Source organism: Peromyscus maniculatus, chromosome 1, assembly GCF_049852395.1.
Source record: "Peromyscus maniculatus bairdii isolate BWxNUB_F1_BW_parent chromosome 1, HU_Pman_BW_mat_3.1, whole genome shotgun sequence".
In the NCBI taxonomy this organism is placed as follows: Eukaryota; Metazoa; Chordata; class Mammalia; order Rodentia; family Cricetidae; genus Peromyscus; species Peromyscus maniculatus.
The window spans coordinates 130,171,629-130,183,741 of record NC_134852.1 but is presented as its reverse complement, the minus strand read 5'-3'; the positions used below and the strand labels follow the sequence as shown (position 1 = coordinate 130,183,741).

General features: G+C 42.2%; 1 protein-coding gene across 1 annotated transcript in view; it reads left to right on the top strand.

Moving 5' to 3' along the window:
- Positions 1-12,113, top strand: part of Dnah3 (dynein axonemal heavy chain 3) — a 165,125-nt gene that overhangs the window by 43,590 nt on the left and 109,422 nt on the right. Inside the window, exons 19-23 of the mRNA XM_042282688.2 lie at positions 1,632-1,723; positions 2,744-2,858; positions 5,223-5,339; positions 6,901-7,080; positions 8,450-8,586. Coding sequence (XP_042138622.1) covers positions 1,632-1,723; positions 2,744-2,858; positions 5,223-5,339; positions 6,901-7,080; positions 8,450-8,586 — 641 coding nt within the window. The remainder of the gene's footprint in view (positions 1-1,631; positions 1,724-2,743; positions 2,859-5,222; positions 5,340-6,900; positions 7,081-8,449; positions 8,587-12,113) is intronic.

Below are 12,113 nucleotides of genomic sequence, written 5' to 3'. Positions count from 1 at the left end.
TGACACACAGACAGACAGACAGACAGACAGACAGATAGATAGATAAATAGATAGACAGACAGATAGATAAGTAGGTAGTAGATATTTTCAATAATAGTGAAAGGTCAAGGCTGCCACTTGTGCAGCTTGTGTTCTGCAGAATTCTGCCAAATACTACGTTTGTCCAGAACTGTTCAGTATATGACACAGACAGCTGTACATAGAGGACCTGTAAGAGACATTAGAGTTTGGAGAATAATATTTATTAGAGTCGGAATTGGATCCAAATCCCAATTCTGCTATTTCTTAACTTGATGGTCTTAGACAAGATAATGTTTCCAGCTCAGATTCTTTAGCTGTGAAGTGGGATTAACACATAAGTGTGTTCTTTGTGGTACTAGGAGACTAAAATAAGTGTGAGAAGCTCTTGAAACAATATGGTTCTTAGTAAGCCCCAAATAACTGCTCATTATTTTTAGTTTATTACCATACTGATCCTCCAGAGGTCCCCAGAACCCAGATTGGAAGCTATTCAAGTTCTATGATTTAGTCAGGCTTTTCCTCCATGAATACTTATTGATGTCTACCAAATGTCAGGTGCCAAGGACACAAGGTAAGACAGAGTGTAACATGGCACCCACACTCTTTTCTGCTCTGGTGTTTTCTAGTCCTCTGGCAGCCAAATGGAGGTAAAACTCAGCAATAGATTTTTTTTTAATACAGACACTCATTCCTGCTTCAGCCCCCATCTTTAGCGTGGGTGACCCTGGTGCTATCTAGGTCTTTCAGGAGCTTCCCTCAGAGCTTCCTTAGGGGTGTTTGTACTGAAGAGGTGAGCCTGGGCGAGTGTCACACCAGTGGGATGGAGACCCTGACAAGTAGCCCCCTGATGTGGATGGGAGCTCTTCTTTATTCTGTTGTGTTTTGAGCAGTACTGGGAATTAAACCTAGGGACACGCTGTGCCATTAATCACCTTTCACTTTTAATTTTGAGTCTCCTTATGCTGGCCAAGTCGGCCTTGAACTCACTTTGTAGCCTAGGCAGGGCCAGAAATTGATTCTGCTTCCTCAGACTCCTGAGTAGGCAGGATCACAAGCCCAGCATGGGAGCACTTTTGAAGGGGAATCCTTCTTATTCCTCAGCTCAGAGCACTGGAGAGTGTATCTGACAGACAGACAGACAGACAGACAGACAGACAGACACACACACACACACACACACACACACACACACACACACACACTCAGCAAATACTCACTACAGATTGAATCACAGGGGAGCTTTCCATAGGCCCTTGAAGCATAACTGAGGCTCTGTCTGGTCATTGTTATGCTCAGGAATTGATTGGGAGACAAACTTGGAAGAACCAGATACAGTGTGGCCCTGCAACAGCCTTCTGAACCCTCAGATCCACAGTGTCAGACTCAGCAACCATGTGGTCATTTCATTGAGTACTAGTTAGTTAAAACTAATTGAACACAAAAATTCAGTTCATCCCTCGCATTAAACCTGTTTAGCACTCAACTGCCTCCTGGGACTAGTGGCTACAATGCTGGACAGTGCAGACAATGAAATTCCCCATCCTTACCGAGGTTCCGCTGGACAGTGCTACCTTCCACAACTGCCCCTCGTCTTCGTCCTTTCTTTGCAGATCAGTGAGATTGTTGGCTATGAGATAAAGCCCACAGAGACAACGTGCCTCGCGAACATGCTGGAATTTGGATTCGGCAAATTTGTTGAAAGGTAAGGGTTATCCCTCATTCTAGACAGGTTTTGGTTCAGGGGGTCACTGTGATTGAAAATATCAATGACTCCCACTTGGGCTGACATACCCAAGTGGTTATTTCTTTTCCTGCTGTAGAGTTGGAACTAGAAAGAGTTAGGGATGTTATTTCAAAGGGAAACTAAAAACAAATTCTTTCTGGGAACCTGAGACTCTGCCCAACTCTTAGAACTTGGAACAAACCACTCAGCCTTCATGGGCCTGTTTCTTCTTAAACAGCAAACTAGGATGACCTCCAGCTACTAAGATCCATGAAGCACACTGTGATGAACAATCTCTTTGTTTTCTCCATCCCCAAGTGCCCTGGGATTCTAGGGCGATCATTTGTATTATCTGAATGGCTGTGTTTATTTCTGTTTGTTTTGGGGGTGAGCAAGTGTGTTTATGAGTGGGAGGTACAAATGTGGGGTGTGTGTGCATGCATGTGTGTTATGTGAAGTGGAGGACAGATGACACCTTGGCTGTCATTCCTTAGGAGCCAAGTAAGTTAGGCTGCTGAAAACTTATTTTTCATAGTTTTGGGGTCCTGGAGTCCATGACTATGGGCTAGTCTCCTTGAAGGCCTCTCTCCTTGGCATATAGATGGCCACCTTTCCCTTGTGTCTTCACATGATCCTGATTTCTGTGTGATTGCCATCAACTCTTCCTATAAGAACACCAGTCCTGCTGGATTAGGCTCAGCCTCCATGGCTTCATTTTAACATAATCACCTCATTAAACGCCCTTCGAACATAGTCACATTTTGAATGGTTGGGGATTAGAACTTCAGTGGGAATTTTGGAGAAACACTCAACTTATAAACAGCCCCAAAAGACAACAGTACTCAGAACAGGAAATTCATTGGAAGTAGCTGGCAAAGCTTAGAGAAAACATTTTGTTAAAATTAAAGCTTTTGGAAATCTCTTAAGACTGAGCTGAAATTCCTCCTCAGGTATCTGCCACAGCCTGTTGATGTCGGTGTTGGTGTGTTCTCTCCTCAGGCTGGAGCCCATTGGTGCAGCTGCCAGCAAGGAATACTCTCTGGAGAAAAACTTGGAGAAGATGAAGTCAGACTGGGTCAACATGACGTTCAGTTTCGTGAAGTACAGGGACACTGTGAGTCAGTCCAGTGGTAACTCCCTGAAAGCAGCCCTGTGTGTAATGTAGTAGATACAGACATGATTCTATATGCAACAGACCTCATAGAAGAATAACCCTCTGCATGGGTATTGCCTCTGCCTGCCTGTCCTCCATCATCCTTGCTCTCATACTCCACTGGAGCCATATATCTCAAAATCAAAGGGTCTTTTGACCTAGTGCAAAGGAATGGAGTGAGTCTCCTGAATTAACATGTCTCAAGAAGAACACAGGCTTGTGTAACTATGCATACACACACACACACACACACACACACACACACACACACACACCAACTCAGGTCCTTCAGAAGCAGGACAACAACACATTTTACTTCTTAAATGTTAATGCGTACAGGAATTCCTTCAGGACCTCTTTCAACTAATTTGTGGGGATGAGAGTGGGGTCTGGGGTTCTCCAGAACTAGCAAATTCCCAGACACTTACAAATCAGTTTGAATTGTAAGGGTGTGGACTGCTTTATTTTCATGGGTGTTTGCAGATAGACATGAGTTTGTGCAATGAATGTGGAGGTACATTTGCTTGGATAACCCCAGGCTCTAGTTTGGTCTTGTGGTGAAGCATAGGGTAGATATGGGGACTGCTGCCCAGTTCATTGTGGAAGGCACAGGTAGATATTCACATACTGCTCCCCATTCACACCTGGAACAGCATCCCAAATGCTAACTGCACAGCAGAATCATTTGGGATACTTAAAAAGAAAATCACAATAGATTTTCCCCCCTGCTCTCCCACCTGAACATCTGTCTGCACTTGCCTTCCTGGCTTTCTTTTCCGTAGCACTGGAGATTGAACTTGGGGCTCTGTTCTTGTTGGGAAAGCACTCTACCATGTGACCACACCCCCAGTACTCCATTTTTCGAATATTCAACATAGAACCAAAACCCTGGAGATCTGAGTACATCCCTTCTCTCTGAACAATGTATCCTCCTCCTCCTGTGACTTTTTTCTCTCTTTGATTTTGATGGTCATAAGGCCTTGGTTTCACCCTTGGGTAGGAACCATCCAGGAGTCAGTCAGAGGCAGGAGAACTGGAGGCAAATGAGCTCATTACCAGGTCTTTCCCAACAAGGCCAAGTCTCATGTGTTCCTTAAGCTTGGAGCTGTGCATTCTGACTGGGCCAGACACTGCTCTAGAGGCTGCTGGGCTGTGATGAAGAGTTCAGCTATGGGCCTATGAGCAGGTTCATTAGTCCTGATTTACCTTCAAAGTTTATGGCTGAAGTAGCTACCAACAAAAAGCAATAGCGAAATAAAAGTGAAGACTCCAGTCTATGAAGAGCTAGTCGTGCTTTTCAGACACACTGAGAAAAGATAGACAGAAGAATATATCCTAGGCTAGATTCAGTCCATATCTGCAATTACATCGTCTATATCTGTGTCTGCAAGCTTGAAGGAAGTAAAATCAAAGCAAGCAAGACCAGATTTGCTGTAGGTGGCAGACTATCAGCAGTCTATCTGCCACAATGGCTGAGGGAAAGTGTACAGCCCATAGGAACTGACTGCAGATGCAATACTCTTACATGATAGCAAGATAGAACTCACCAAATGTATAAGACAGAAGTTTCCAAGCTGGAGTTACAGGGCTATGTACTTTTATCATGTGACCACACATAGAACAAGCAAGCAAAGCTTTGTTTACAAGGGGATTAAATGTAATTAACTTAATAAGTATGTCCTGTTAGTAGACAGTTAAAGAGAACTCATGAATTGAAATTTAAAAAAATCTTTGAATTTCATCTCAAAATAACTACAAGAACACCTATTATTGGCTACAGTACATGAACCTAGGTAGTATCCATGGATTGGAAGCTGATGTTCCCTGAGGGAGCCAGGAAAGCAAGTGGTCAGAGAGGTAGGAAACTGGGGAAGGGGACTGTCTTTCCCCCAACAGACTCGAGGTCTGGGTTAGGTTGATTTCTGCAAATAAGTCAAACAGTAAAATGTTTCTTTTGTTTTGTTTCATTTTGTTTATTGAGACAGATCTTATGAAGTAGCCCAGGCTGGCCTCAAACTCATGTGTCCCTCCAGCTTCAGCCTTCAGAGTGCTGAGATGACAGACATTCCCCCACTGCTCCTGTCTGACAATGAGTATTTTTAGTAACCAATGTGAACCAGGTGCATTGTGCTTCAGAGGCTGAAGTGGGAACATCTGTATTGAGACCCTGTCTCAAAATAAATAAATAAATATCTTATGATGAAAAAGTCTTATGAGACATAGACACCTTCTGGAACCTTCTCGAATCAGCATGGATAATGGCATAGGCAAGGCAAATGGGTCTCGTGATTTTGACTTTGACTGGGTGGGCATCTTTTTTGGCAGGATACAAGCATCTTGTGTGCGGTTGATGACATTCAACTGCTACTCGATGATCACGTGATAAAGACCCAGACAATGTGTGGCTCTGCATTCATCAAGCCAATAGAAACAGAATGTCGGGTAAGAAAACAGCCATTGTATATCTTGTTGTGGCCTATTAGGTCTCAGTTTCTCAGAGGAGGGGTGGGGTTCTCAAGTTCAATGGAAAAATAAACTTCCCTTTCCCTGAATGGACGAACGAAAGGAGGAATGAACACAAGACAGAGAGCAGTAATGGCATAATTAAGATCATGGCTTCCCGAGCCGCTGGAGCAGTCTGCCGAAGGAGAAGATGAGGCTTGAATATGTCAAACAAAAATGTATTTGCCAAGTATTTTATAGTCTATAGTAATCTAGAATGTAACTAGAGTTTTCCTGCCTTGCCCATAGTCAGGACAAATCTTTGTCACCCGCCAGTCCCACAGCTGCTCAGACCCAACCAAGTAAACACAGAGACTTATATTGCTTACAAACTGTATGGCCGTGGCAGGCTTCTTGCTAACTGTTCTTATAGCTTAAATTAATCCATTTCCATAAATCTATACCTTGCCACGTGGCTTGTGGCTTACCTGCATCTTCACATGCTGCTTGTCATGGCGGCGGCTGGCAGTGACTCCTTCTGCCTTCCTGTTCTTTCTTTTCTCCTCTTTGTTAGTCCTGCCTATACTTCCTGTCTGGCTATTGGCCAATCAGTGTTTATTTATATAGAGCGATATCCACTGCACTAGAATATGAGCCACATGACCCTAAGAGTTTAGCCCCCCTTAATCATTGTCTGTAGAAGTGAGATAGGTTGGGAGGTGGAAAATGTCTTAGGGGTAGAGCTCAAGGGAAAAAGAAAAAGTGGCATAGGCCTCCTGGGTCCAGACCTCTGGGTCTGTATTCTGGTTCTGCCTTCACTGTTAGCTGTGTGACCTTGGGAAGCTATTTGAACTATTGTGTTCAGAGTCTGCATCTGTAAATGTGAGGTTTGTTAATATCTCCATTACATTCTGTGTGTGTGTGTGTGTGTGTGTGTGTGTGTGTGTGTGTGTGTGTGTGTGTCACTTGTGGAAACTAGAGGATAGTCTTGGGCAGCAATCTTCTTGGTTTTGTTTTTGAGACAAGCACTCTCACCAGTCAAGCAGGCTGGGTGGACTGCCAGCCAGCTCCAGAGACCTGCCTGTGTCTCCACCTCTCCAGCACTGGGGTTACAAGCTTATGTCACTACACCCAGTTTGTTGTTGTTGTTTGTTTGTTTTAACCTGAGTTCTGGTCTAGAGGAAAGAACTTTATCAATTTAGCTATCTCTCCAACCCACATAGATTTATTAATATCTCATAAGGTGGTTGAATTAAATTGCTTTCATATATGTATATAATGGTATATATATAAAGTTCCCTGATCATCACTCATCAAAGAATAAGCTTTATTATTGTTATCTAACTAAAATGTGAGCTTCACAAGGCGAAAGACTCTTTGTTTCATTATATCCATATTCCCTGAAACTGTAGCCACATGAGATACATTTCAATAAGTATTTTTTAAACAAGTGAATGGTGAGTCAATGAATCAATGAATCTATCCATCTGTGTGCTCACTCACTGGTGTGTGCTGCAGAGCGGCAGGTTACTGATTCAGATGTGGAATTCTACATTCACAGAAATGGGAAGAAAAGCTAGTTCGGGTACAGGAAAATTTGGATGCCTGGTTAAAATGCCAAGTCACTTGGCTGTACCTGGAACCAATCTTCAGCTCAGAGGACATCATAGCCCAGATGCCAACAGAGGGCAAGAAATTTGGCACTGTGGATTCTTACTGGAAAACACTTATGACTCAGGCGGTGAGTTTTATCTCTTGCATCTCACCAGCAAAAAATATTATCATGGTACATTGTGTCTATGTCCCTTGAAACTACAAGTGAACTTTAAATTTGACATTTTATATCATTGTTGTAATTTATTAAAACTTCAAATATGGAAATATGGGATAGGGAAAGGAGAAAGTTTTTGAAATCTTACCTCCCTGGAGATAACTCTTAGCAGTTGACATTATTTAGCTATCATGTCTAATGAGATAAAAGACCTTGTTAAAGAGTGATGCAGTACCATTTTCATAGGTTGGGAATCCTTTTAGATTTCAAATAGTGGTGCATACTGATACTCAGTTATTTAATGGGGTTTTTTGGTAAATATGATGACTCAGATATGATCTTAGAAGTCAGAAAATATTTGAGAAGAACAACATGATTTCCACTTTTTTACAACTCTGTTATGAGGTGCACAGGCTTGAATAAACAAAAGCTGTCATGTATGCACACGGTGTGTAGACAATAGGGAGCAATACACTTTTCTGGGAGTGTCAAGGAGACCTCCAAAGCAGGTGACAGTAGAACCAAGCCTGGAAGGATGAGTTACACATGTGTAAGGTGTATCTCCTGAGAGGATATATTTTTCCCTTTTTGAAAAACTCAAATTGTGGTACATGATCAGAGAATTTATCTCAATGAAGTATATCTGTTTGGATTACTTGTGGTCTGGATTCTAGGGGTGAGGTATGGGGGGCAGTTATAAGACCCAGCCAGTGGAGCAGATTTTACATTAGTTATCCTTCTTTGGTTGCACATAATAGAAACCTACTAAGTGTAAGCCAAGAAAAATCATTGGGTCATTCATAGAGCACAAGGACAGAAGTGTAGCCAGGCCTCCCAAGGGTCAACAGAGAGCCAAGGAAACCTTCTGGAGCTTACAAGTACTCTTTTTATACTCTTGCTGATACTCCTCTTTCCACTTTGGCCACCTGGGGCTCTCCCTTCAGACTGGCTTGCTCTGCCACAGAGTAGCTGGCAGGAGATGATCCTTGCATGGCCCAAAGCTCCTTGATCAAGGAAGGGTTCAGCACAGGCCAGCACAGACTGCTATGATCTATGTTTTAGACCCCCAAAATGTTCAGATGAAATTGACTCTGAATTTGTGATGCCCAGCCTCTACCCAGCTAGCCATGATTGAAGAAATGCAGTCATGCTTGGTGAGCAGCTAGCCCTGTGGGACTAGGAAAACATCAGGAAGTGGCTACTTGGGTAGGCAGCATCACTAGTTGGTGAGTTGGTCATGACTTCATTATCATGACCAACGTTGAGTACCCATAATGATTCTCAGTGTGTGTGTGTGTGTGTGTGTGTGTGTGTGTGTGTGTGTGTGTGTGTGTCCCAGGTGAAAGATACCAGGGTTCTGGTGGCAGCTGATCAGCCAAGAATGACTGAGAAGCTTCAGGAAGCCAACATTCTGTTGGAAGACATCCAGCGGGGACTGAATGACTACCTGGAAAAGAAGAGGCTCTTTTTCCCCAGGTATCCAGGATGGTTCTTTCATATACCCTTTGAGGGCATATGTAGGTGGAATTAAATTTTTCATGTTAGAGTTGGATTCTATTCCATTCCTGCTTCCCTGGTTCCCAAGGGATGACATCTAGGAGTTAACATGCCTCCACGGCCATCATCTAGAGTGAAGCTAAATGGATTTTGTAAGGATTACATCTTCACTTAGGCCAGCTAATAATATTGTTTCTGTCCAGTAAAGGGCATAGTAGTCATGATTAAGACCTGCTATTTAGAGCTAAAGAGCTCTCTCTTGGGATCTCAGCTTTTCTATTTATTCTCTTGAATACCTTCAGCAAATCTATCTGAGACTTGGGTTCCCTACTATAAAATTGAGATATGATAATATTAATGGCTCTCAGTTCAGAGGTTTTCTGTGCAGATCACTGAGTTACATCTAAATCAGAAATGTTTGAAAACCATCAGCTAATTTTTTGAGCATTAACATTTATAGCTCCAAATACAGCAACTTTCCCACAAAAGCTAATGCTGTACATAAAAGTCAATGTTTAAGAGGGTCACTTCTGAGTTCACTGTGGCTGGTCACTCCACGCCATTCAACTCCATTAGGATGTAGGTTTTCATGCCTATAACCCCAGTATTTGGTAGGTGGAGGCAGGACTACCAAGATTTCAAGGTCATTTTCAGCTACAAAGTTGGAGGCCAACTAGGATTACTTGAGACTATGCCTCAAAAGACGCCAACAAAAACTATAATGTGGCTTTATAGGAAGTTTAGCTCTCTAGTCTCCACCAAGAGAACAGTATAGGCTTTTATAGTCACAGTGGTGATAGTTCGGGGTTTTTCTATGGGAGAAATTCCCTTGGTATCTGTTTAGCACATGATTCTCTGATAAATCTTTTCTCAGTGACCCAAATATTCTTTATTTGTTCTGTCTTATAAAGTAGCCATTGGCCACTTAAGACCATTGTATGTTATTTTTAATTTTATTTTTATTCTATGTGCATGAGTGTTTGGCCTGGATGTACGTCTGGGCACCCTTGCATGCCTAGTGCCCAAGGAGTCCAGAAGAAGGTGTCAGATCCCTGGGAGAGTTGTGAGCTCCTGTGTGGATGCTAGAAATCCAATTGAATTTGGAAGAGCAGCCAATGTTCTTAACTGCTGAGCCATCTCTCCAGACCACCACTGAACATTTTAAAGTGTCTCAGAAAGTGAGACCCTTATGGCCAATGGGTCTTGCTTTAGATAACATGAGCAAACACAAATAGTGGAGGGAATACTAACTTGGAAGCACACCATTGAGAAGAGGTTAAACTCTGGAAACCCCCTGATGGTGGGCTCTTACAAACACTTTCAAATTTTTATTTTATTTATGTGTGTCATGTGTGGAAGCATGTACATGAGTACAGGTGCCCACAGTGGCCAGAAGAAGGGACTGGATCCCCTGGAGGTGGAGCTACAGGCAGTTGTGAGCATCCAGGTCCTCTGCAAGAGTAGGGCACACTCTTAACCACTTAACCATCTCTTCAGCCTCAGGGCCTTTGGCTCTAGCCTTTTGCTGCCATTCCTAGTACTAATAGCGACAGTCGACACTAATACAGCATTTACATCTGGTGCCAGAACACCACACTAAATGCTTTATACTTAGGTAATCCTTAGGATAATCCTGTAACATTGGGATCATTATTATTATCTTGATTTTATAAGTGAGAGAACAATGATGTTCCCCCAGGAAAGACAAAAGTGATATATGTCCAAACTGCAATTCAAACCCAAAGAGTCTTGATGTGATATTCAAATATTTAATCTCTTTGAGCTACATTTCTACCTAAGTTAAACACACATTAAACACTCATATGAATATCTCAAGTTCATGAATTTTTGTAAAATAAAATCAATCAATCTTACTGAATGCTTTGAACTGTTGGTGATTGCCACATAAATTAATTTTACCTTAAAATACAGAATGCTAAAATATTTTACATTGTTACTCTGCCTTTGGGCCTTACACATAATAGAGGTAACATAAGTTAACAGAGATCATCCATTTGAATATTACTTAGAAATGGTAGAAACTGGGTTGGGGATTTAGCTCAGGGGTAGAGTGCTTGCCTAGCAAACACAAGGCCCTGGGTTTGATCCTCAGCTAAAAAAAAAAAAAAAGAAAGAAAGAAAGAAAAAAGAAATGGTAGAAACTAACATCCTCACTAGGTACTGACTATTCAGTCAGCCTAAAAGTAGTTACTGAACTCTTCCTTCTTTCTCAATACTGCAGATAGTATATAAGTTTGTTTTACTACATAACAAACACTCCAAAACTTAGAGGCATAAAACAACAGCTATTTATTTAGCTCATAATTGTATGGTATGGTACATTGGGCTGGGCTTAACTGAATGGTGCTTCTCTTAGGAGCTCACTCAATGTGACTATAATCAACTGGAGTCAGTCCTAATCCTTTGCCTGGTGGTTGGATTCCTTCCTGTTGCTTGGGCACTAGGAAGGTTAGCCTAGGTTTGTTCACATGGTCACAGGAGCATCAGGAGTGTCAATGATAAGGTCTCCTAGAGTCTAAGGCTTGGGACTTGGATATACCTATGTTCACTAGATTCTGCTAGCCAAAGCAAGACAGAGAAATGGCCTAGGATCAAGAAATGCCTAAATCAATTGTTCCTCTTAGCTTGGGCTGGCTCTATGGTCTTCCCTAAACACTATGAGCAACTTGTAATTTATCATATTAAGTAAGACCATAAGCCCTTCTTTATACAATTTTCAGTCTCAGGTTCATGAAAGAGGTTGATACCTTGAACATTTTCTGAAGGTGTGATTTTTGCATCTTTATAGCCTGAGCAAGTGGGGATGTGGCTACTACCTCCACTTAAAAGACAGAATAGGTCTCTGCCTGCACATAGGTTCATTACAAACACATTGTTTTTGTCTGCTGTGCTGGATTACATAAGGGCATTTTTATGCAAGGGTATAACATACTTCACATGCCTTTTCATTTCTACCTTTAACATTTTCTGGCATATCTAGAGACAAAGAAGAGCAATCTCTTTCCTCTTTATCCAGAGGTTCTTGACACTGATTGCATGTTAAGGTCAGCTGGGATTTAAGACATCAAACATTTCCCCAGACCTTATCAGACATCAGATACATGGGACTCTCTGGGTGTTTGGACCTTGGCATTGAAATTCTTAGGAGCTCCCCAGGCAATCCTGAAGTACAAGCAGTGATGACAGCCAAGCTGTCATTCCAGTCCCCACCATATTGAGCTCAGAAATGCCTGCTCCTATTCTTTCTCTTGTTCTCTGAGTCAAAATGATCTTCACGGGTTGGAGAGATGGCTTAGTGGTTAAGAGAACTGGCTGCTCTTCTAGAGGTCCTGAGTTCCATTCCCAGCAACCACATGGTGGCTCACAACCATCTGTAATGCAGTCTGGTGCCCTCTTCTGTCTTGCAGGCAGACATGCAAGCAGAACACTAGATACATAATAAATAAATCTTTAAAAAGAAAAAAGTTCTTCACCTTTTGTGCACC